General features: G+C 42.1%; 1 protein-coding gene across 7 annotated transcripts in view; it reads left to right on the top strand.

Annotated features, from left to right (window-relative positions):
- Positions 1-4,649: 4,649 nt before the first annotated feature.
- Positions 4,650-25,803, top strand: part of VRK1 (VRK serine/threonine kinase 1) — a 79,801-nt gene continuing 58,647 nt past the window's right edge. For 2 of the 7 annotated variants that reach the window (XM_040257071.1, XM_040257068.1), the window contains exon 1: positions 4,656-4,751. Coding sequence is in view for 2 of the 7 variants with exons in the window: in XM_040257067.1 (XP_040113001.1) it covers positions 16,033-16,093 (61 nt within the window). In the remaining 5 variants the exon portion in view is untranslated. Of the gene's footprint in view, positions 4,752-15,998; positions 16,094-24,826; positions 24,907-25,803 lie in introns of those variants that run through there. The other 5 variants (XM_040257073.1, XM_040257072.1, XM_040257067.1 and 2 more) reach the window with 5 other exon arrangements.

Below are 25,803 nucleotides of genomic sequence, written 5' to 3'. Positions count from 1 at the left end.
TCAGCTGAGTAACTAGGTCAGTTTTACCTTGACTATGAGGTCTGGCAGAACAGTGTGTTCTTCCTGCTTTCTCAGTGCACGGAGTCTTAAGTGCCACCATATTATCTCATTACATTTTCTAAGAGTCAGCAGGTATGACTGGTACCAAGGTGGATTTAGAGTTAGCCAGCCCTCTTGGCTGCCACTAGCAGTACAACCTTGAGCAAAACATTTCATTCCTCTGGGATTTTGTATCCTCATCTGGACACTGGGGATTATATTACCTACCTCTCAGAGTTACATGAGATAGTTTTCCCAGCATATAATAAATGCTCATAAAAATCATAGTTACTAGAATTTGCAATCATGTCTGTAATCATGTCTGGATTATAAATCTGTAAGGATACTGTAGATTGTATCAACCACTGTATCAAGTGGTTGGCACATGGTAAAATTGCCAACTTTATCCTCAAAAGTCCTTGCTAAATTGGAAATAGGGTCTCTGGACCACTGGGACGAGATCAAAAGGGGATGGAGGAGTAGGAACCTGGGCCAGGGCACTCAGGAGACTTCAGAACATATTTTGTTCCTCATTCCTCTCCCTTTCCCCTCCCCCCAGGAGGTAATAATTTCTTGGGTTGTTGTTAGGATGCCTACACTGAGCAAGGGCACCCTAGCAGCTTTGTTTCATGAAGATCAAAGCCCTTCTCAGACACAACCTTGTCTACCTCTCATTGGCCTTGGGAGGCGCGGAACTGGTTGGTCCAGGATGCTTGTGCCCATTCTATAGATGGAAAACAACAAGGGCAAGGACTCATAAACTGACTCATTGTTAGGTCCAGCATCTGCTGAAGCCCGCCAGGGCAGTGTTGCTTGCTAATGACATTCATGCTTCTTTGAACTTCACAGACTGAGCTTCTGTTATGATCTAGCTACTGCCAATCTCCTCTCCCTTTCCCAAAGTTCCCTGTATTACTGTTCCCCATCTGTGTCTTTATACTCATGTTACCAGGGTTGGAGAGTGCCTGGAAATAAAGGAGGGCACTTCAGAGCCTGACTATGCAGCAAATCAACACAGATGCCATGCATAGATTTTCAGCTGGTCTGTTTTTGCCAGGCAGGAGGAAAACAATTAATTCAGGCTGAACCCACTCATGACTCACCTTGCTTTATCTACCATGATCCATTGTCCAAGAATCTCTTTACCCAACTAAAAGCCAGCATCTTCCATAAATCTTTATCAGAGCATTGAAATTATTTCCCTCTAAGAAGTATCCTCGTGCACTGAGGCTATGCATGCTGCTAAGTCACTCAGTCGTGTCTGACTCTGTGCGACCCCAGAGACGGCAGCCCACCAGGCCCCCCCCGTTCCTGGGATTCTCCAGGCAAGAACACTGGAGTGGGTTGCCGTTTCCTTCTCCAAAGCATGGAAGTGAAAAGTGAAAGTGAAGTCGCTCAGTTGTGTCCAACTCCTAGCGACCCCATGGACTGCAGCCCACCAGGCTCCTCCGTCCATGGGATTTTCCAGGCAAGAGTGCTGGAGTGGGGTGCCATCACCTTCTCCAGAGGCTATGCATAAAGGGGCAGTAAAAGAAAAAAAAATTTTGGAAGCTGCAAGTAGATTCAGGCAGCCTGGAATCATGTAAAGTTTTCCATTTTTCCCCCTCTTTAAGAACGGAGATAATACATGTGAAAAAGCGCAGTGTCTAGTACATAGTAAGACTTCCGTAAACAATCATTAAATTGGAAACCCCAGAGTTCCCAGAGGTTAGTCCAACTCCTGGTCACACCTGATGTGAAGAGCTGACTCACTGGAAAAAATTCTGATGCTGGGAAAGATTGAGGGTAGGAGGAGAAAGGGACGATTTTAGCATGACAGAGGATAACGTGGTTGGATGGCATCGCTGACTCAATGGACGTAAGCAGTCCATGGAGTCGCAAAGGGTCAGATATGACTTAGTGACTGAACAACAATGAATATTTGTTTGGATGGCACAGATATTTTTGAATATATGGCAGGACTATACTCAAGAACTTTTCCTCTCAAGTTCAATTCTTAAATCCTAAAGCCCAGATCTATCAAGTCCTCATGGGTCATCTTCTGCAGAACCCAAGGTATCAATGCATAACATCCTTTGAGGGCTCCTGTGCACACACAATCAGACACACAGTCTCTGTGATAGCAGTGTGGACTGATGTCCTGCCATGCACCGGTAGGACATCTCAGCACCTGTGGTGGTGTCGAAGATGTTGTCAGTTGCCTTGGTGCATGGTTGCATCTAAGCATTGTTTAACAGTAAGTCATCTGAGTGAGGGTGAAGGAGCCATGAGCTGCAGAATAAATACATTCCATTCTCACCTTGGAATATTCCAGGCCTTGTTGATTTAAGTGTGTTTCAACGCCAGGCAGTTTTCAACCTGGTGTGAAGGGAGGGACCCTTTGCACATATATGGTGAGGTTAGGGGAACATGATGATGGTGGGAAAAATAAGTCCTGTTCCAAGACTCCTTTGTGTGTGTGTGTGTGTGTGTGTGTGTGTGTGTGTGTATGTGTATGTGTGTGTGAATATGCGTTTGTGTGTGTATACATGTGTATGTATACATGTGTGTCTATGTGTGTATACATGTGTGTATACATGTGTCTGTGTGTGCACACATATGTGTATATATGTGTGTATGTGTGTGTCTGCACATGTGTGTGTGCATATGTGTGTGTCCATATGTAGACTATCTTTCTCTCAATGGATTTTGGCCACAGATTCTTGCTGGGGAATTCCACACCTGTGAGATGTTTGAATCTTGAGACCTTTTTGCTGACAAGTATTCATTGAGTGCTCACCTTGTGCGTGTGTTTCCATCAGAGTCTCCACAAGAAGCAGACGACACATTTAAAACAGAGTTTATCTGCAGAGGGTTTATTTGCAGTAAGACTACTGGCAAAAGTGTGAGGGCGGGAACCGTGGGGATGGAGCAGTAACCTTGGCGCAGCAGTGGTCCTGGGGTTATCAGCTGCAGGTCTGAGGCACAGAGGGAGGGGGCTGTCACTGCAAGCTGGAGAGGAGGGCCAGGCAGCAGTGGCCTTCAGCCGAGGGCCCAACCGACTGCAGAGGACCTTGCCAACCAGGGGAATACTTACTTTCAGCAACATCTCTCTTTCCTTCCACTCCTCTGTGGGGTTCCCGACCGGCCAAGTCCTCCAGAAGCCTGGAGCCCAGGAACCTGGTGGTGGCTTGGACAAATCAGCCTCTAGGGGGAGGAGGGCAGGCTGGAGGAGCATCCGGGGCATTGGAGGGTATCTGGAGGGGCAAATGCACCTCAACAGGCAAAATACTGCACTGTCCAGTGGATGGGGATTCCAGGTTCTGTGAGGTCCGAAGTTCACACAGTTTTGGGGGTCTGCTTGGCACCCCACTCCAGTACTCTTGCCTGGAAAATCCCATGGATGGAGGAGTCTGGTAGGCTGCGGTCCATGGGGTCGCTAAGAGTCAGACATGACTGAGCGACTTCACTTTCACTTTTCACTTTCCTGCATTGGAGAAGGAAATGGCAACCCACTCCAGTGTTCTTGCCTGGAGAATCCCAGGGACAGAGGAGCCTAGTGGCTGTCGTCTATGGGGTCGCACAGAGTTGGACATGACTGAAGCGCCTTAGCAGCAGCAGCAGCTTAAAGAAAATCATACAAAACTATCTTACCTTGGCAAAAAACAAAAACAAAAACAAAAAACAAAAAACAAACAAACAAAAACCCAAAAACCAAAAACCCACTAAAATGGTTAACAGAAGGCTTTGGATTAGACGTGCTTAAGCCTCATTAGTTTCACTGTAAATCTCCCTCCGCCTATGACTTTGGGGAGATTGACCTACAACAGTATCGCTGCCCTAAATAAGCTTACTGTCTCATGGGTATGGATTACCAAAGACTTAGACAACTGATTAGAATTACAAAGCAAACTATAGCATAAGATAATTACGGATGGAATACACAGATTAGGTAGGCATGGATGTAGGCTTTAACAGACAGGATCTAGACTCGTGGCTATGAGTGGAGAGAATAATACTCTCTGCTCTTTATTGAGCATCTACTACAGACAAAGCACTGTCTCTAGGAGACCTCATTTAATCCTGACAAAAACAAGATATTGAGACTCATAGGGGTTAAGTTATTTAGTTCACAAAGTTACAGAGTGGAGGAGCCGAGATTTGATCACGAGCTGTTTGCTTCCAGAGCCAGGCCCTAATATACAGAACCAAGCAGCTGTGTGACCAGCATGCAGGTGTGGAGCAGTAGGTGGGAAAATGGAAGCACCACTTGGCCAAACGGGAATATTCTTTTACATCCAACTCTTTTCAACACATTATTTAATAAATCAAGCTACTGCGAACACGGGCGATATTAACTTCGGTTCCTAGGGCTTTGACGGATACAGCATCTGACCAGAAGAACGGATTCAAGAGACTGTAGACCGCATTTCCCAGAGGCCCACAGGGGCCGAGCCAACGCGATCTCGCTTTGCCAGTGAAAGACTCCATTTCCCAGCACGCAGTGCGAGGGCCGCCCGCGGCTCCCGGCATTCCTGGGGGGCCGGCGGGAGCCAGCGCAGGCTCCGCCCATCCCGCGCGTTCCTGCTCGCTCCGCCTCTCCCTCTCGCCTGAGCCAATGGGAAGGCCCCATACTGCAGGGTGTGACGGGGCCGGCGCCGCCGCGGAGTTGCGAGTCGGCAAAAGCGGCGGGAAGTTCGTACTGGGCAGAAGGCGACGGTCTGCGGCTTGGGGTAGGGCGGCCGCGCGCCAAGCGGGCCGAGGGCGCCGGCGCAGAGCGGGGACTGGAGGGGGCGGGCGGCCGGCCGTGCCCTCGGGCGGTGTCGAGGGCTGCGGTCGGCGCGGCGCCGGCGTCCTCTCCCGCCGGGGCTCCCTCAGGTCCCGCTGCGGCCCTGGGTTTCCTGCACCGGCCGGGCGGGTCCCCGAGGCTCAGCTTCCCGTTCTCTATGGCACGTAGGCCGGTCAGACTCGCGCCGTGTCCTGGTAGCTCGGGCCGAGTCTGGGAGATGGCCCTTGTAAAGCCAGTCTCGACTGCCAGGGTCTTTCCGCCCTCTCGGAGCTCATACTCTGCAGGGGAATCGGAATAGAAGCAAGTAGGACCATTTGCAGATGCCTAAAAGCTCCCTAGTAATAGGATAGGCGACGGTGGGCCGGAGTGGTAGGGGTGACGGAGAGCATCTCAGGAGGTGACGTTGGTCCTGAGACCTGAGATGGGGGAAGGAGCCTGCTCCCCAGAGGGTAGCGTTCCAGGCGTTTCTAACCAGTCGGTGTCCGGCTGAGGCCGGGTAAGAGCTTGCTTGCACTTGACCGCAAGGTTCAAGGCCGTGAAGCTCCGTGGGAGAGTTTTACAAGGGATTTTAGCATCCTTCTGACGTTTTTTTGTTGCTCCTCCGTAGCTACGGGGTGGCACCCTTTGCTGATGTAGCCGTATTCAGGGGCAGCAAGTAGTTTTTCCTTTTGTCGAAATAATTTTTGGCTCTGGTGTCAAAACTCATAGGTGATTTATTTAAATTAGACAGAAAGCACCAGAGTCTCTGGTTGAGAGAGAGAGGGAGGAAGGGGACGCAGACACTAGGTTCCTGTTGAGGCCACCCGTTTTTCACCGCCCCCCCCCCCCCCGTTTTTTTTTTTTTACTTGGTGTTGACTCTTCCTTTCCCTTCCCCATCTCTTTTTCTTGGAACAAACTGGAAATAACCAGTTTTGCTGTTGGGAGGGTGGTCCGTTTAAGGAACTGTTGAAGAGCCTCATTAATGACTATTTTTTCATTTCTTTCTATTTTAACTGCAGTTGCCCATCTGTGGAGTCTGAACTTTGTGAGAATTAAAAATAAATAAGGCAGCATTTATTTTTAAGAGTTCAGAATAAAGGCACCTTACCTTTCATGACCTGTTGAGTGTGATACTTTCGGGGAATAATTTAGTCTACAGTTTTGAAGAAGTTTCACAGGGCAGCAGGGGTTCTTTATGTTGTTGTTTAGTCCCTCAGTTGTGTCCAGACTCTTTGTGACGCCCACGGACTGTAGCTCTCCAGGCTCCTCTGTCCGTGGGATTTCCCAGGCGAGAATACTGGAGGGGATTGAGTTGCCATTTTCTCCCCCGAGATAGGATGACGTTCATCAGCTGTCTGTAGAAGGGAATTCAGTAGTCACTTAACACAAACTTCTCTGCTGAAGCTGCTACAGGTGCTGTTCTCTGTGCATGTCAGCATTGCTCATTAGATTCTGGGATAATAATAGTAACCCAGCTTGAATCTAGTGACAGTAAACTTGTGTTAAGCATTACTGTCTATTTATTATACTGGTATCTAGTGCAGGGCTTCCAGGTGGGTCAGTGGCAAACAATCCTCCTGCCAAGTAGGAGGCACAGATTTCATCCCTGGGTTGGGAAGAGCCCCTGAAGAAGGAAATGACAACCCACTCCAGTATCCTTGTCTGGGAAATCCCATAGAGGAGCCTGGCGGGCTACAGTCCATGGGGTCACAGAGTCAGAGGCGACTTAGCGACTAAACAGCGACAGTCTAGTGCAAATACCAGGTTTAGAGTGTAATGGCTTATGTTAAGCACAGCAAAACTTGTGAGAGGATATTTGTTAAACAAATGAGAAAATGAAGGAATGTGACATTCGTAGAACCTGGCATATAATAAGTTAGTAAGTGCCCAGGAGATGGTTATGTGGAAAGCTTATGCTAAGTTTTATTCCAGGATGCAAGTTGTATATTTAAAAATTAATAGTAGTGCATTGAAAATGTTGACAGACCCTAAAATTAAATTTCTTAAATAGGCCAGGCTTTTTCTTTTTTTTTGAGAGCTAATGTGAAATAATAATAAACAATGTAAGTGAGGGTCCCAGATGTCTTGGAAAGAAAAATACGATTTTTATTTTGACAACTATGTACATATTTTTCCTTAAAGCCATCCCTAGTAAGATACAATGTGCTATGAATAGAATTTTGGTTTAAAAATTAAACCTTTGATAGTATTCTTGATTTGATAAATAAAACTTACTGGAAATGAGGCAAAGCTTAAAAATTTACCTCATATCAAAATGAAAGATGTTTCCTGAATTTATGCAAATGTTAGTATCTTCATAGGATCAGGCATTGAACCTAATGGAAATTAAGTGCTGCCTCTCTGTGTGTGTGGCTGAGGCTTTCATGGAAATTGGTTTTCGTGAGTTTTAAGAATGGATGGGTTATCGAATAGGCCTGGAGAATGTTTTTCAGACTGGTAGTACATTTTGCATGTTTGCCGAGTTTATTTTTCAGAGTGAGCAGAGATGGACTTGTTTATTCACCAGATTTCCTGTGCCTAGAACTGTGCTGGGGGCAGAATCTGTTCTTGGGATTGTAGTATCTTGTCGAAGCAACTTTTCTTTTAAGCTAATAGAGGTCATTCTTTTGAGCTTTGGTTATTTAGCACGCAGCACATGAAAAGTCAAGTGTGTATGGCACATTCGAAAAACTATACTGTTAGTGGTAAAATGTAGAAAACAGGAAACTTTTCATAAGGGTGTAAGGATGATATGGAAAAGTGATGGAATCCTGCTAAAGCATTTAGCTGGGTGGTGTAACCTAGATGTGTTTATACTCTGTGATACATTTGGCCCTTTTGACCCAAATTCCTGTGAATGTGTTCTTACTTGCCTTTGCAAAGATGTGGAGATTCATGTTGATGTATGGCGAAAACCACCACAATATTGTAATTAGCCTCCAATGAAAATAAATAAATTAAAAAAAAAAAAGATGTAAAGAGGGCCATGCCCTTTAATATCTTGCCCCCTTAGCTTCTGAATGATATTTAAGTACCTAACATGCCACGGTTGTTGTTTTGAACTAATTTCTAGTGGTGCTCCATCTCTCCCAATGTCACCTTAAATCTTTGCACTCAAACTCAAGCGCATTCTACTCTTTTCTGGATAACATGTGGACAACACTTGAGGAAAGAAAAGCTCTCTAGAGTCTGGATAGGTAGGGAATCTGCCCTTCCCCTGTAATTGGAGTTTGATTTTTAATATTCACTGATAAATACCAACAGCAGAAAACTACTTCTAGTAACATTCATTGGTGAATTTATCAAGAATTTTATTAGCCATGGCATCTTTGTCAGCTTGGTTTGAATTGTGTTGTTTGTTTAGTCTTCATGGAGGTAACGTGGATTTCCATGATTCTTGGCAGTTAGTCCCGTCTCTCCATGGGTCTCTGAGCCAAGAGAAAGGAACCATCTCCAATTTGAAAATGAGATACTGTCCGCACTGCCCAATGTTTAGGGTGAATATTAAACCTGCACGTAGCCTGAAGTGTTGATCAAGAAGCCATATGTATCATGCAATTAAGTTGCAGGGTTATTAATTTTATTAATTTGAGATTTGGGAATGTTCTGGGCACAGTTGTCTTAACGGAGCTCAGTACGCAGTCTGAATGAGAACTGGAAAGCCAGTGGGCAAAGGGCAGCACCATCTTTTACTTTTCACGACTTTATAGTTTCCTTCTGTGCATTTATTTAGTTTTCTCTTTGCAGACTGCCAGTCTTGCTGCTGTTCACGTTTGGGGCAGATAGTCTAGTTAGTGCTAGCTCCTTGTTTCAAGAATCCCAGAGAGGCTCCATTATCTCTGTCAGTTAGATCCAAAATTTTTAAAAAAGTCATGAAGTTAGAAATCTTAGAGCTAAGATAACTACAGCTTTATTTCAGATTAATTGCTTTCCTCAAATTGTCTTACGAAGTATTAATAACAGCCGAACAAATGCCATTGTTTGATAATGCTGTGTATAAATGCATTGTGATCACATGGTGTGTTAGAAAGTGCCATTAAGGCTTCAGTCTTCATAGACTGTCAAGAACGTAGAGAAACAAACTTTTGCTGTTTCTGCTGGAATTGTTGCTTTCGTTCCACTTGTTGTTGTAATTTACTATTTAACATGGTAGCAGAGCTATCACTGTACAGATTATATCTAATTATGCATTCTTTATTAGAGGTAATAAGGAAAAAAGTCTTTTGGGAATCAGGGGCAAAGTTTTAGAAATTCATTAAAAAAAAAAAAAAACAACTAAGGCCAGGATATAACATTTAAGAGGCTTAATCTTATTGGTTTTACAAGCTTTTAGAAAATATTGTAGAAATTGTGACTTTCAAATGCATTACTTCACATGTTGCAGCCCATGAGAAATGGTGCAGCCACTCTGGGATTTAGTTTGACAGTTTCTTAAAAAGTTAAACATATACCACGCACATGACCCAGCAGTTGCACTCCTGGGCATTTATCCTCAGAAAATAAAAACTTATGTTCACATGAAAACCTGTATGTGAATGTTCTAGTGGCTTCGTTTATAAAAGCCAAAACCCAGAGACAGCCTCACGCATCCTTCAGTGGGTAAATGGTCAAATAAAATGACCTTTAGCCATATAATGGAAAACGACTCAACAAAAAGGAGCAAACTACTGAGTTTGGATGGAGTTTAAAGGCATAGTACCGAGTCAAAAGGTTGTGTGATTAACACTCCATTATATGACGCTCCCAGAACGATAAAGTTATAGCAGTGGAGGAGAGTTCAGCTTTGCCACAGTGAGAGCTGGGAGTATGATGTTACTATAGTGGGGTAGCCTGAGGGGGTTGCTTTGGGGGTGATTGAACAGTTTTGTGGCTTGGTTATTGTGATGGTTTTAATTCTTTACATATGATGAAATGTCACAGGGTGTACACACACATGCAGGGTAAGAACTGAAGTTTGAATGCTGCTGCTAAGTCACTTCAGTCGTGTCCGACTCTGTGCGACCCCATAGACGGCAGGCCACCAGGCTCCCCCGTCCCTGGGATTCTCCAGGCAAGAACACTGGAGTGGGTTGCCATTTCCTTCTCCAATGCATGAAAGTGAAGATGCTCAGTCGTATCCAACTCTTAGCGACCCCATGGACTCCAGCCTACCAGAAGTTTGAATAAGTACTTAACACTGTATCAGTGAGTTTCCTAATTTTGATCACGATTATGCTCCATGATGTTGGGTTGTAGGAGTAAGTATATGTTTTATCCACTAAGAAACTGCAAACTTTCCCAGAGCTGTACCATCTTACAGTCCTGTCGTCACTATGTAAGTGATCAGTTTCCCGCATCTTTACCGGCATTTGGTGTCAGCAGCATTTTTTATGTTAGCCATTTTAATAGGTGTGTATCGGTATTTCAGAATGGCTCTAATTTGCATTTTCCTGATGGCTAATGATGTTCAACACCTTCCCATTATGCTTGCCCTTTGAAGTGGTTCAGAACAAGCCTCCACAAAATGTGTCACTATAGCAAGTGGATTACTTTAAGCCAAAGACAGTGAAGACCCAAAAGATTTCAGAGCTTTTTACTGCCCCCTCAACTGACACATCAGTTTAGATAAGGAGCCTGGTCAGAGAGAGCTGTTACCAGAGATAACTTTTAACTGAAAGACCTAACTGTGTGGCATCTAATAACAAACATCTGATCACATGTCTGAGTTACCTTCCTCCTCTTTGAAGTCCCAGCCCCATGTCCCTCCTCTGCTCAGGATGGCAAATAAGCCTCAGTGGCCTGCCCTGCCCTTGGGTCCCATATTTTTATGGAGGTACAATTAAATTTGTTTTTTTCCTGTTAATTTGTCTTAGGCCAATTTAATTGATACAGTAGCAAAAGAACCTAGAATGGTAGAGGAATTTTTTTTTTTTCTTTCCCACACAGTCATATCTTACTTTGTTCAAATCATTTTCCCATTTTCTAATTTGTTTTCTTACTGTTGAATTTAGAGTATTCTTTATATATTCTGAATACAAGTCCTTTGCCAGATAAGTGATTTGTAAATGTGTTCTCAGTCTGTGGCTTGTCTTTTCATTCTCTTACAGTGTCTTCTGCACCACAAAAGGTTTTAATCTTCATGAAGTCCAACTTACCAATGTATGGATCATTTTTGGTGTCATGCATGTCTCAGAACTCTTTACCGAACCATAGGTCAGGTAGATGTTCCAAGTTTTCTCCTAACTGTTTAATAATGTTATGTCTTACATTGAGATTAGTGAATCTCTTTTGGGTAAAGTTTTGCATGGAGTATGACTTTTAGGTCTTTTTCTTTTCTTTTCCTTTTGTGTATGGATGTCTGCTTGTTCCAGAACCATTTGTTGAGAAGACTATGCTTTCTCCATTGAGTCTTTCTTTTTTTTTTTTAATGTTTATAAAAAATCAGTTGGCTGTAAACTGCAAACAAAACGAAGACAGGAGGAAATGAATAAGCAATTAAGTATGAAAATTAATACAGATGTCTGAAGGTATAAAGACTCATGGCTTGAGTCTTGAAAAAATACATAGAGAGATTTGAGAGGAAGTGGGAAAACATTTTAGAGAATAGCATGAGGAAACTTAGGTCCTAGAGAAAATAAGAACTGGCTCTTTTGGGGTGTCATGGGAGAGAAGGGGAGGAGGGACATCAGGGGAGGATAATTCGTTCATGTGTCTAGGAAACTGCTGGCTAGTTTATAATCAGTTTATTGACTGCTAGAAGGTACTGTGGGTTCTGGAGCAGGAAGAAGGATATGGTAGAAATAGTCTTCAAGAGACTTTTTTTTAGGGGTATGTATGGCAGTGATGGGGCTTCCCAGGTGGTACTAGTGGTAAAGAACCCGCCTGCCAACTCAGGAGACGTGGGTTCGATTCCTGGGTTGGGAAGATCCCCTGGAGGAGGGCATGGCAACCCACTCCAATATTCTTGTCTGAAGAATCCCACGGACAGAGGAGCCTGGCAGGCTACAGTCCATGGTGTCACAAAGAGTTGGACACGACTGAGTTACTAAGCAAGCACTCAGATGGCAGTGCTAGGTTAGTAGGAAGAACGGATACAGCCATGACCCTGACAGTGTTGTTACTTTATGACAGTAAGTCCCTTGTATTTCTCAGAAGGGCTTTGGTAGATTTCAGACTTTTGCCGCTTTTTCAGATTTTTCTCCTTAGTGGTGGCTACTGAGAACTCTGCTGGACTTTCTAACTCCTTCATATTAATGCTTCCTGTAGTAAGTTGTGTGTGTTGGCTCATTGTTGACTTTGGATGACATTTCTTATCAGGCCTAAAAAGAGTCCAAGAGATGAGCAACTGAAATGATGAAAACATAGAAGAGTTGATGAATTGGTCCAATGAGAAAAAGTTAATGGAGTCTCTTTTTATCATGGCTAAAAGCAGACTCAGGGGTTATTTAATCAGAACGTCCTGATACTTGTATTTGAAGAACCACACAGAGAGTGGTGATGACCAGCTGTTCTTCAGAGTCACCGAGGACTGAACAAGGACAGACAGCTCAGATGACAGGATTAGGGTTTTAGTCTGAGGAAGGACTTCCCAGGCAGTGAGAACATAAGATGCTTCCTGCCAGTGATGGGTCTTTAGAGAGGGAATAGGAAGCCTAGATGTAGTCTAGGAACATTTTTCTCATAGTTGAGGATGTGACAGGTGACAGCCCCTGAGTCCTAATTTATTAATTTGTGACCAGAAATACTCAGTTTTTGTTTTCTTAACAACCACTTCCTGTTCTTGATTTCTTTCCCTGAACAAATTATATTTCTTTTTCTGTTCACCTTTGGGAATCTCATTTGGTTTCTGCCTTCTCTTGTGCATTTAAAAGATTATCTTAGATGTAGATTAGACTTCTATCATTTAAAAAATAGCTTCTCAACAAATAGAACTTTTTTAATGTCAAACTGCTAAATATCCATGCATTTTTACTTTTTAAAATTTAAAACATGGAAAAGCATATCATCTCGTTTTTATAAAACATCAGTGATGACTTGCTGAGCAAAGGATTTTACTGCATAAGAGATTACCATGACGTGTATTAATGAAAGATTGGCAGTGTGAGAAGCTTTCGTGCGATCACTTATTTGCCTTCAGAGCAGTTTTTCTCTTTGATTTAATTTTCTTAGTCTGATTCTTTCTACAAGTCTAGATCTTTTCCCCACTGAAATGTTTAGATTGACCAAGACTGTTTCACTCATGATCACAACCCTTCAGTATTAAAACGGAATTTTTTTTTTTTTCTGCAGAAGAGCAAGCTCTTACAGTGCTATGCAAGCTGCCCATTTAAAACTATCATTGCTTGGCACCTATGCCCTAGTGACAGTTTGACCAACATGTGAGCAGGCACACTGCCATCCTGACAGATGGGCGTGCGTAGAGGCAGCCAAGAAACCCGTGTATTTGTTAAGGGCAGGATTCCCAGTCGGGGATGTTCAAACGTCTGTCCATCCTGAGCGTTCACGCCTATGGATAAAGGGATGTCATCATTAATCTCAGCCTCTGACTGAGATTCCATGGGTATGTAAGAGCTTCTTGGCGCTTACAGAAGTAGGCAATTGGGGACAATCAGGATAATTGTCCTCTCCTTCATCCCAGGACTACTTCAAATAATCCTTTTTTTTTTTTTTTCCTAGCCAGCTTGGTTTGCATTGAGTACAAAACTGTTCAGACATGGTCCCGATACTTCTAGAATATATGCTGTTGCATTTTTTTTTCTAGCCTACAGAAGCTCTGAAGCCGTAGGTATTTATGGTGTGGACAGTGATGTACATAATTGGTTGGAGTCAGGTAGACCTGAGTTCACAGACTGATGGCTGTGTGACATCAGGGTAACCTAATTTTACCATCACATCAAGGTGAAATAATAGCTGTTTCATGGGGTGGTTGTGAGAATGGCCTGTGAAACATGTACAGTGAATTGGCTGGTGTAATGACCGGGCCACTGTATGCGTTTAATAAGCGTGTATCACCATCGTCATTGCTGTAATACACCTGAGGGCATTTTTCTCTGGAGAGTTACCTGAAACAGGAAATCTTTTTTCCACTCATTTCCTATTAATACCATTCTTGAAAGTCATGTATTGGATATCATCACATTGTTTAGTCTATAATGGATTGCCTCCAACAACAGGGAGCTCACTACCTATAGAAAAGGGTTATTCAGACATGGAACTGGTGACATTTTAGATGAGTTGCCCTTTGTTGTGTGGGATTATTCTCTGAATTGTCGGGGGGCACAGAATTGTCCCTGTTTGAGAACCACTGCTCTCTGCTGTTCTTAATGAAGTGTTGACTGTTAGTAAGTACTTTCTTGGGTTGAGTGGAAGTCTTTATTTTTCCTACCCAGTTCTGTCTTTTGGAGACATGTAGGACAAGCTCAGTTCCTCTTCCACATTATGGTCTTTCAAATACTTGGAAATGGTTATCAAGTCTTCTCAGTCTTTATGAGTTAAAACGTCATCTAGTTCATCAGCTGTTTCTTACAAGTCTTCATTTCATGTCATTTCACCACATGAGTGACTTTCCTTTGATTTAATTTATTTTTATTTTTTTAAATGGTAGTGCTTAAAATTGAGTACAGTACTCCATGCAGGGCTTGATAAATTTAAAAAAAAAAAAAAATTGAGTTGCATCCCTTACTTGAGATACACTTTTCTGTTAGGATAGGAAAGATTACCTTTCATCATCTACATGCTTTCAGCTGTATCCTTTATTATCAGCTGTATTCTCTTAATGACCACGTGATATGTTGAACCTAGAGTTGAGTAAAACCCTTAGCTCTATTTAAGCCATGTCTTCTTTAGCCTGTTTTTATGCATTAGTTTTGGGGTTTAAGCATGATAACTCTGCTTATCCTGTTAAATTTTTTTTTTTTAATTTAGCTAACTGCAATCCAAATTCTTGGTCAACTCTGAAGTTTTTAGCTTAAAAGAACAAGTAGGTGATAATGGTGCTGTCAACTGAGATTGAAAATATGGGAGAAAGGTATGTGTGTGCGTGCACGTGTCTGAAAGGGGAATTGGGGATGGAAACCTGGGAATCCTGATATTAAGAGGCAGCTGGACACAAAGGAGCCAACAGAGGAGACCAGGAAGGGGTGGGCCAAAAAAAGTAGGATGAAAATGAGTTTATCTTGGAAGCTGGAGAGATTGTGTGTTAAATACTGGGGTAGATCCGTGAATACAAAATGAATAGGACATTGTCTCTGCTTTCTGCTCCTCCTGTTTTTATTTGCCCCATGGTTTAACTGTTCACTTAATGGTATTACCTAGTCAGTTATGCCTGAAAACCTAGAGTTACTCTTTATTTTACTTTCATACCCTCCCTGCTGGCTTAGACGGTAAAGAATCTGCCTTCAATGTGGGAGACCTGGGTTCGATCCCTGAGTTGGGATCCCCTGGAGGATGGCATGGCAACCCACTCCAGTATTCTAGCATGAAAAATCCCATGGACAGAGGAGCCTGGTGGGCTGTAGTCAGAGTTGGACATGACTGACTGACTGAGCTCACACACATCTGAGATTCATTCATGCTGCATATGGTATGTTGCGTGTGTTGGTAGTAGCTCTCTAATTCTGGTTAGCTGTTATTGTATAATTCATGATTTTTTTTGTTATTGATTACTACCTAACACCAAACTTAGTGGGAGTTAAACAGCAACCATATTACTATGCTCATGGATTCTGTGGGTTAGGAATTTGTTTAGGACAGCTTGCCCTGTCGTTTCAGGGTTCCTCACTGACGTGTATGGCGCTTTGGCTGGGATGTCATGAAGACCAGGACCCTCTGGGATTGTTGACTGGAGCACTTAACTTTTTTTTTGTTTTTTTGAAAGTGGCTGTTTGTTTTTCCAGTGGTAAATCTAAAACAGTTTGAATGGAGGCAAAGACTTCTAGTTGAAACTTGCTTTGCTTTTTTGCAACTTTTGAGTAGATTGTTTGGATAGTGTTCAGATATTGCCGCTGGAAAGGGTGTAAACAGGGTCGATGATGGTCTTTAACCAGAGGAAAGTCATCGTCTGTATCCAGAAGCAGAGATTTCCATTGAGACAGAGAGGTGGTCACTGGTATAGTGGTTGCTCTGAAGGTGGCTGTGCCCTGGCTGCAGGTTCTCCACGGGGCCTTTGGCTCTTCAAGGATGTGGAGTGGGTTCCCACAGGAAGCTTGCCGAGAGTGACTCATCCTGAGGTCACACAGCATCACTTCCACTGTACTCTATTGGTGAAATGGACACATGTCTGCCTGGATTCAAGGGGAAGGAACTTAGACCTCACATCTTTATGAAAGGTGTGTCAAAAGTTCTGTGACAATTTTTAAAAACTACCATAAATGGTAGACACAATTTATCCATTCTTTTGTAATTGTAGATGGATATTGGAATAGTTTCTACTTTGGAGAAGTTTTGAAGAATGCTGCTGAAATCATTCTTGTTCATCTCTCTTGGTTCACATCTGTATCCATTTTAGTTGAGTAGACCAAGAGTAGAATTGCTAGTCCCAGTGTGTGTGTATCTTTAGCTTTGATAGTTACTGCCAGTTTTCCAAAGTGTGTACCAATTCATGCTTCTATCAGAAAACACAGTTCCCTTTGCTCTTCAGCTTCACCTGTGCTTGGTACTATCAGTTAAACATTACTTTTTTTTTTTTTTTAAACTATTCTGTGGTTGTGTTGAAGATCTCAGTGTGGTTTAATTGACATTTTTTTGTTAACTGGTGACTTGAGCACCTTTTCATTTGCTATTAGCCTTTTAAATATCTTGTTTTATAAAGTGTCTATTCAAGTGTCATTCGCCCATTTTAAACAAATTGTCTTGTCTTTTTTTTTTCCTTATTGAAATGTTGGGGTTTTTGTGTATTCTGGATATGAAGTCTTTGTTGAAAATATGAACTATAAAAATCTCTTTCCATCCTCTGGCTTGCCATTTCACTCTTGTGTCTGTAGATGAACTGAAATTCTAAATTTTAATCAATTTCAGTTTACAAATCTTTTCCTTTTTGACTAGTGTTTTCCGTGTCTTGTTCACAAAGTTTTGCTATTCTGTGGTTGTGAAGATATTTTCTTATGTTATCTTCAAGAAGTTTTATCCTTTGACCTTTCACATTTAGGTCTCAGTCTCCAGGAATTGATTTTTTGTGTGTGGTGAGGTGAGCCAAGTTTCCTTTTCTCCCCGTTTGCTTATCTCCACAGCTAGTAGCAGGTAGCACTGGGCCAGGTGAGCAGCAGCCTGAGAGTGAGCATTCTTGCATTCTCAGCCTTCATCTACCCTTAACGCACCTTCTGAACTTGGGCAGATTATTAAAACCGTCTGGCCTCAGCTTTACTGTGGTGAGCCTGCCATCTAGTTTTTCTTCATCACGGCGGCAAGGCCTTGCCCCGCACGTGGTGTTCTGATCTTGCTGTACTCTGTCCCTTGCCAGGAGCCCACCGTCCTGTTTTGGTAAGCCATGGTTCAGGGCACCAGTTTCAGGTTGAATGCCATTCACGTAGACGCAGCTTTTCATTTCACTTGTCCTTTCCTTCGGTTTCCTACTTGAACTTCTAAGAACCACAGATGACAACGTAGAGTTTCAGGGATCAGCAGAAGGCATTCGTGATCAAATGAGTTACAGTCTCGGTGAATTCTCTCTCCCATGTGGCAGTTCCTGCAAATAGCTGTGTACTGTACTGGTGCCCTTCAGTGAAGCGGTCAGGAACCACACTGGTGACATAGCAAAATCTGCCTTTAGCTGGTTCCTCTGTCTTCTTGGTAGTCTGTGTCGGGGTGATTTCTGTCCTTCATTCAGAAAGTATAATTTCCTTATGCAGAATGTCATAACTCCTTCCTTTGTCATTCTTGATATCACATTTTCCCTGTCATTAACTTTTTTTAAAAAAAGCTTTATTGGGACTTCCCTTGCAGTCCAGTGGTTAAGACTCTGCGCTCCCAGTGCAGGGGTATGGGTTCAGTCCCTGGTCGGGGAACTAAGATCCTGCATGCCACCTGTCATTAAAAAAAAAAAAAAAAAAGGCATTGTTGAGACACAGTTCAATTATCCTATAGCTCACTCATTCAAACAATTATCATATAGCTCACTCATTCAAAGGGTATTGTTCAGTGTTAGTCTAGCCACAGGACTGTAACCATCACCATAATCTAATCTTAGAATATTTTCATCAACCCTGAGAGAACTCCCCCTCCAACTAACTAGCAGTCAGTCTTCATTCTCTCCCACAAGCCCCAGAACCCTGCATGCATGCTCGGGGTTGCTGAGTCCTGTCCGACTCTTTGTGGTCTCATGGATTGTAACCCACCAGGCTCCTCTGTCCATGGGATTTTCCAGGCACTGGAGTGGGTTGCCATTTGCTCCTCCAGAGAACCTTCCCGACCCAGGGCTGAAACCTGTGTCTCCTTCATTTACTACATCAGCAAGCAGACACTCTACCACTGCACCACCTGGGAAGCACCCCTAGAGCCCTAAGAAACTGCTAATCGGCTTTGTCTCTACAAAGTTACCTGGTTTTGAAATTTTACATGATTGAAGTCATACCATGTGTGGTGTTTTGTGAGTGTCTTCTGTCACCTAGCATGTTTTTAAAGTTCATCTGCGTTGTACCAGAATCTGTGCTTTGTTTCTTTTTATTGCTGAATAAGATCCCAGTGTATGGATATATCCCATTTATCCATTCATCCATCGAAGAACACTTGAATGGATTCCACTTGTGGACTGTTATGAGTAATGCTACTGTGAACGTTTATGTACAGGTTTTTTATGTGTACATGTTTTCATTTTTCCTGAGTATATACTACCCTTGGAACTGCTGGGTTACGTGGTAACTCTGTTTAACTTCTTTTTAGGAATTGCCAAACTGTTTTCCAAACTGACTGCATCTTTTTTACATTTTCACTAGCAGTTATTTGAGGGTTCGGTTCTCTCAAATCTTCACCAGTTCTGGTGATTTTTCTGTCTTTTTGTTCATATGTGTGAAATAGTATCTCATTGCAGTTTTGATTTTTATTTCTCTTAATGACTAATGAGGTCAAGTATCTTTTTGTGTGTTTCTTGGCCAGTTGTTTATCTGTTTTGGAGAAATGTCTATTTAAATCCTTTGTGTGTTTTTAAATTGGTTGCCTTTTTCTTATTGAGTTCATTAACCTTCTAATGTTCACCTTGAATCACCTTGATGTATTTGCAACTAGAAACATTCTTCCCTCGATTTTCCTTCCTTTATATTTCTTTCCTTTTGTTCAGGGACCATTTATTTTTCCTGAAGTGAGCAGGCAGGTCAAGAAGGTTCTCTAGCCCTTTTGCATTCTCTTGGCAACAGATTCCATTGGCAAAATATGTAACTCTGAAATACCTTAGAATGAAAAATATACATCTCCTGGTTATTGGAATAGATCCTTTTGTAGTTCATCCTACTTCTAAAATGAACCATGCTTCTTCCCTTAAAAACCAGTAGGGTAAGCACCTGGTTAAACTTTAACTCAGGTCATTTTAGTTAAGGAAAAGGACCTGGAGAAGGTGGACCTTGTCTCAATAGCAGGTGGCCCTGGACCATGGCTTCATTCAGCCTAGTTTTAGGAAATAGCTGTTGGTTTCTCACCAAGTGATATGTTAGACTCAAGGGAGACTGGGGTAAGATAGATTCCCTGACTTCATATCCTCATAAAATACATCAAACAAGCACAGCACATAGGCAACTCATGGTGATACAGTGTCATAGGCATTGTGAGAGGTGTGCAAGGAGGTATGGGCTGGTGCTGTTATCACTTTTCTTTTGCATGTAGATTTTTGAGTACTTGATTTTATCTGGACCTCTGAGTAAGGAATGGTAACACAAATGCCATCATCCAGATGCTGAGGTTGCAGAAGAAACTGACTTTAGAATCTTCAGCATTTTTCACTGGAATCTAGAAGATAGTCTCTTCATACTATTTTTATACAGTATTTTCTTAACTATTTTATCATATATTCTGCAGTAGTTTATCACATCAAGTTTTTCCAGCTGAATTTTTGTCATGTTTTGTATTAGTAAACCGCAACTAGAAGCTTTTTTTCTGGGGAGTTCTACATTGGTTATTTTGTTATTTTTGTCTTCTTGATCTTTGGAAGTCATCCTTCTTTTAACAGTAGGCTGTGTATTTGTAGTAACAAGGATATGTTTCTGTTTTGTCTTTTATACTGTTTTTATGATGTTTATATACTTAGTCATTAAAGAAAATATTTTACCACCTAAAAACTTTTCATTTTGCAAGTGATTCTGCAGTATGCACTCTACTCTCTCAGTGCTTAATTAGCAAAAGAGGCATTTTTTTACAAAAAATTATACTTGCCATCCATATTTTTTGATTCTTGGCCCTGTTGATGTACTGTCCCGGGTTGTGAGACCAGAAAAATATCCAACACTCTTGGGGTCGAGTCAGAGGGGAAGGGTGGCCAGCTGGAAGGGCTTCATTGTCGAGGGCAAAAGAAAAGCGAGAGGAGTGGCCCGGCGTCAGGAGCTGGCCCTGCGTCCTCCAGCTCAGCAGCCAGCCTCACAGAATGCCTCAAACCAGGCTTCTCCGCGAGCACAGAAAAACAAGACAAAGCACAAGCAGAGCCAGGGTTGCTGCCATCCGCAGAGTACTTGGCTAGAGTGAGTGACCACAGCTTCTTTACCAGTTACCACTTTGCCTTTGTTCCTGTCTCCTCTCAAATAAGATTTATGGAGATACCCAACATAGACTCCCCCTGCTTTCTAATTGCACCCAGTTTAGAGAAACTCTGGCTTCCCTGAAAAGTGAAAGTCACTCAGTTGTGTTGACTCTGCGACCCCATGGACTGTACACTCTGTGGAATTCTCCAGGCCAGAATACTGGCGTGGGTAGCCTTTCCCTTCTCCAGGGGACCTTCTCGACCCAGGAATCGAACCGGGGTCTCCTCCACTGCCAGCAGATTTTTTACCAACTGAGCTATCAGGGAAGCTTCCCTCCTAGACCCTCCCCAGGCTTACCCAAGCAAAACCTAAATCCTGTCATAGATTCTTTTTTTTTTTTTTTTAGATTAATTAATTTATTTTTGGTTGCCCTGGGTCTTCGTTGCTGCGGACAGGCTTTTCTCTAATGGTAGGCGGAGGCTGCCCTTCATCTCGGAGCATAGGCTCTAGGCCCGCAGGCTCTAGTAGTTGCAGCGAGCAGGCTTTAGTTGCCCTCAGCATGTGGCATCTTCCTGGACCAGGGATCGAACCCATGTCTCCTGCATTGGCAGGCTGATTCCTATCCACTGTACCCCCTGGGAGTTCTTTACAACATTCTCTTATCGAGATGCCCCACTGTTCCGTGGGTGTGTGTTCTTCCAACTCACAGGACTAGAGGTGTGTTCTGGTGGTCTCTTACTGAAAGGTAGATACCAGAGACAGAGCAGTTTTAGCAATCACAGTAACAAAAGCTACAGGGGTAAAGTTTGACAATTAAAAGAAAATCAGCAAAATCCAAAGTGTGGAACACCAACAAGGGAAAGAAACAAAAAAGAGGGAGGTGGCACTTGTCTGCTTAAGAGATTCAGAGACATCAGCCAGTTACAGTGACTAAAAAATCAACTATAGGAAGACTTTTTTTTTTAGACACTTAGGGATATTTGAACACTTATTTATTAAGTAATATTAAGGAATTGTTATTTTGTTAGATGTGACAATGTTGATGTGGTTGTATTTTTAGAAAGTCCTTGTTAGAAGTAAATACTTCTTACATATGAAATGATACTGTGTTTGCGGTGTGCTTCGAAATACTCTTGGGGGAGGGGCTGTGAATTGGGTATACCAACTGGTGATATGTGAATAATTGTTGAAACTGGGTGATGTGTACGTAGGAGTTCATTATATCCCTTTTTTACTTTGTATGCAATTGCTAATTCCTCTAATATTTTTTAAGGTTATTTGTATTTCCTTTTCCGTGGATTTGCCTCTCTCTGTCACTTTGCCATTTTTCTGTTGGGTTTTTGACTTTCTTATCATCTATAAGATTCTTTAATATGTACTGAGAAAATTAGCCTTTTGTCACGTATTCTGTAGATATTTTTCATTTGTCTTTGTTTATGCTGTTGTTAATCTGTGGAGAGTTTTTATTTTGTCAAATTTATCAATTTTCTTTAGGCCTATTTTGTGTGTTGCATAGAACACCCTTCTCTGGGATTCTGAAAAGTTTATTATGTTTTCATGCAGAATTTTTTAATGACTGTAGCCCTGTTCTGATTTACGGTGACTGTTTGGTCATCTTAATTTTCTTTAGAGTATTTAGAAATAGTCTTCCTTGGAGCCCTGCTGCAAGAATATACAAGGAAGGATGTTGTTCAGTCGCTATCCTGTGGAGATTTAATAGTGAACACCTGGAGAATTAACATGCCCAAAGTTCGGTAGTTAATTTTTCCGCCACGCTGCACCCCTCCCACCCCTGCAGCCATAGCAGAGCTAATGGGAAATCTGTCATTTAACAGGATCATCAAAGTGTGCTAAATGTTATCTTATAAATTAGCAATATAGTTCAAAATTTCTAATTTTAGAAAATTTTCAGTGTTTTCTTCACATAAAGAAGCATTCCTTTTAGCTCTTTTTGGTAGAGCTTCTGGGTCACGGGGCCAGGTGCTGCCTCCCTTTGAATTCGGCATCTTTAAGCTTGCTCCTTTCTTTGAGTTGATGCCTTCGTCTGGGCAAAGCAAGGAGTTTTCCAGGTATTACTGTAGTGTCTTCTTCACGGTTGATTCATGGAGACCTATTTGGATCTTTTAACCACTACATCAAAAGTTGGAAGGAGAAGTGCACAGCAGAAACCGCATGAAATTGTTCCTTTTGGGGGGAAGTGGTGGCAGTGAGGTGTCTTGGGCTTGTGTTTTAAACTACCATGCTGTATATTTTCGGTTAAATTTCGTTCTGCAATTAGTGTTCCTCTTTTAGAACTTTTAGATATCATTTAAAGGAAATAAAAGTTGAAGTACATCTGATACTGTATTTTAAACATTTAATTCACTGTACTAAAACTTTTTATAAAAATCTAATGTTAATCACTTTTAATACAAGTTTAAAAAATCTGAATAGGAGGAAATTTTTCTCCTATGAAGATAATCTACTTTATTTTCCCAAGTTAGAAGTTTGAGTCTTCACCTAGTTCTTTGCAGCTTAGGTGCGAAAACATTGACTAGTATGACAAATTGCTTCTAAAGATTGTGTCACAGTCTTAAGTTTAGCTTAATGTTTCTTTGAGTTTAGCTTAATGTTCTTCAGGAATAAACCTGTGAATTGATAGGATCATTATCTATGGAAGTTCACTTCTAAATTCACATGATTTGTTGTGTTATATTTGACTCAGATAGTAAAGAACCTGCCTGCAATGCTGGAAACCTTGGTTCAGTCCCTGAGTCAGGAAGATCCCCTGGAAGAGGGCATGGCAGCCCACTCCAGTACTTTTGCCTGGAGAATTCCACAGACAGAGGAGCCTGGTGGGCTGCAGTCCATAGGGTCACAAAGAGCTGGACATGATTGAGTGACTAACACTAACTGACTTGTTAGTGTTGCTGAGGGTATTCATAACAGCCATGATTACTTTTCATACTTGTATTGATATGCATGGTTCTCTAAGTGAAACTAGGAGATTGATTGAAACGTGAAAGTGAAAGTTGCTCATTTGTGTCTGACTCTTGGCAACCCCATGACAATAAAGTCCATGAAATTTTCCAGACCACAGTACTGGAGTGGGTAGCCTTTCTCCAGGGTCCCAACCCAGGGATTGAACCCAGGTCTCAGGCATTGCAGATGAATTCTTTACTAGCTGAGCCACAAGGGAAGCCCAGGAGATTGATTGGGTGTCCCTAACAGGAAGTCAGCATATTTGAAAAGCAGACATTACTTTGCTAACAAAGGTCCATCTAGTCAAGGCTATGGTTTTTCCAGTGGTCATGTATGGCTGTGAGAGTTGGACTGTGAAGAAAGCTGAGTGCCGAAGATTTGATGCTTTTGAACTGTGCTGTTGGAGAAGACTCTTGAGAGTCCCTTGGACTGCAGGGAGATCCAACCAGTCCATTCTAAAGGAGATCAGCCCTGGGTGTTCTTTGGATGGAATGATGCTGAAGCTGAAACTCCAGTACTTTGGCCACCTCATGCAAAGAGTTGACTCATTGGAAAAGACTCTGATGCTGGGAGGGACTGGGGGCAGGAGGAAAAGGGGATGATAGAGAATGAGATGGCTGAATGGCATCACCGACTCGATGGACATGAGTTTGAGTGAACTCCAGGAGTTGGTGATGGACAGGGAGGCCTGGTGTGCTGCGATTCATGTGGTCACAAAGAGTCGGACAGGACTGAGCAACTGAACTGAACAGGAAGTCAGAGGAAACCTTCCTGCTTCTCACTAGTTTATGGTAAATGGTAGTAACTCTGCATTCATTCCTGTGGTCATCCTCACAGTTTTGTCTCAACTGTAGGATTTGTGGGGATAAAATGAAGTAAATATATGAAAGAGACCCTGTATATTGTTGGGAAGCATATATAAACTCAAGATTCTATATTTTTCATATAATTTCTTGGCACTCATCAGATACATTAATCAACTTCTGATTAGCTGGCTCATTTGTAAGAGAATTGTCTTTAGATGTATTGCTTTCAAATTATTCTTGATACAATTTAGCAAAAGAGGTGATGAAGTTCTTATTGACTGATTATCTTCTAGTTGATTTTATTCTTTGACTTATTGTAGACTGGCAGGAAGCCATTTATACCAAATATGTAGTTATTTCTTAATTTCAAATAAGTTTGAAATATGAATGAAGGTTTTTGGCCTGGGGTGGGATGCGAAAAAGGTGATTTGGGTGAGGCAGGGGGAGTCGTTCTGAATCATTCATTCACTACTTTATATTTTTTACCCAACTTCTGCAGTGAAGGAGGCGCGTTTATTAGAATTTCCTGATGCAATAGAGTTGTATGTAATAGAGCCCTTAATTGAAAATGATTGACTTAATGAGGAAAGGAAGGTGTGCCAGAACACAGTTGACCTCTGTATCCATTGGTTCTGCATCCACAGGTTCAGTCAACTGTGAATTTAACTAACTGTGGATCAAAGATACTCAGAAAAAATTTCCAGAAAATTCCAAAAGGTGAAACTTACATTTGCCAGGTGAACAACTATTTATATAGCATTTGCATTGCATTATTATAGATAATCTAGATATGATTTAAAGTATATGGGAGGATGCGCATAGGCTCTATGCAAATACTATGCCATTCTATGTAAGGGACTTGAGTGGATTTTGGTTTCTAAGGGCGTCGAGGAGCCAATCTCCTGACCATGTGGAGGGATGATGTATGTAGACCAGTGGTCCAGACTGCACTTCACAGCTGCCTGTGCAGGATTAAAACAAGGCCCTGGGGCCCTTGTGAAATAGGGTTAGTGTTTCAGAATTCTCCGATAATCACGATGTGTAGCCAGGATTTGAGAATTACTGTTACTGTCTCCCACAGTGGGTAGTTATGTAATCGAGTTTATACTTTTCTTTCGAACTTCCTGCCACTCAGTGAAAAGGGGGAAACAGGAGTTTCATAGCTCTTAATGGCTTAAAACTTCCATCACTGAAGAGGCACTGTTTTTCCCACCATGAAACTAATAAAGTTTGATCTTCTAGATGTCTGCAACTGCTCACTTTCTTTAATAAATAGTTTTTATCAAAGAATTCAGAAACATTCTTTACCTGGCGAGCTTTTATTGATCCTGGTTTGAAGCTGATGGTCTAATATTAAATCCTAACTGTGTGATGGTGTTTCTGCATGAAGCTAAGTGCAACTTCTTGAAGCCAAAGGTTGCATTTTATTTGTGTTTATATTTGTGGCCCCAGCACATATACTGAGGTGTTCTATAAAGGCCTTTGGAGTAAATGAGTTCAGATGTTTCATTTCCTGGTGAGCTAACTTGCCGAGAGATAGAGCTTAGAAAATCTAGAGGAAGAGATGGTTAGCATGTTTCCTAGACCATCTGTCACTAATATTGATTGTTTCCA

This window comes from Oryx dammah, unplaced genomic scaffold, assembly GCF_014754425.2.
Source record: "Oryx dammah isolate SB20612 unplaced genomic scaffold, SCBI_Odam_1.1 HiC_scaffold_16, whole genome shotgun sequence".
NCBI lineage: Eukaryota > Metazoa > Chordata > Mammalia > Artiodactyla > Bovidae > Oryx > Oryx dammah.
The sequence above is the reverse complement of the archived record's forward strand: the minus strand, read 5'-3'. Positions and strand labels throughout refer to the sequence as shown.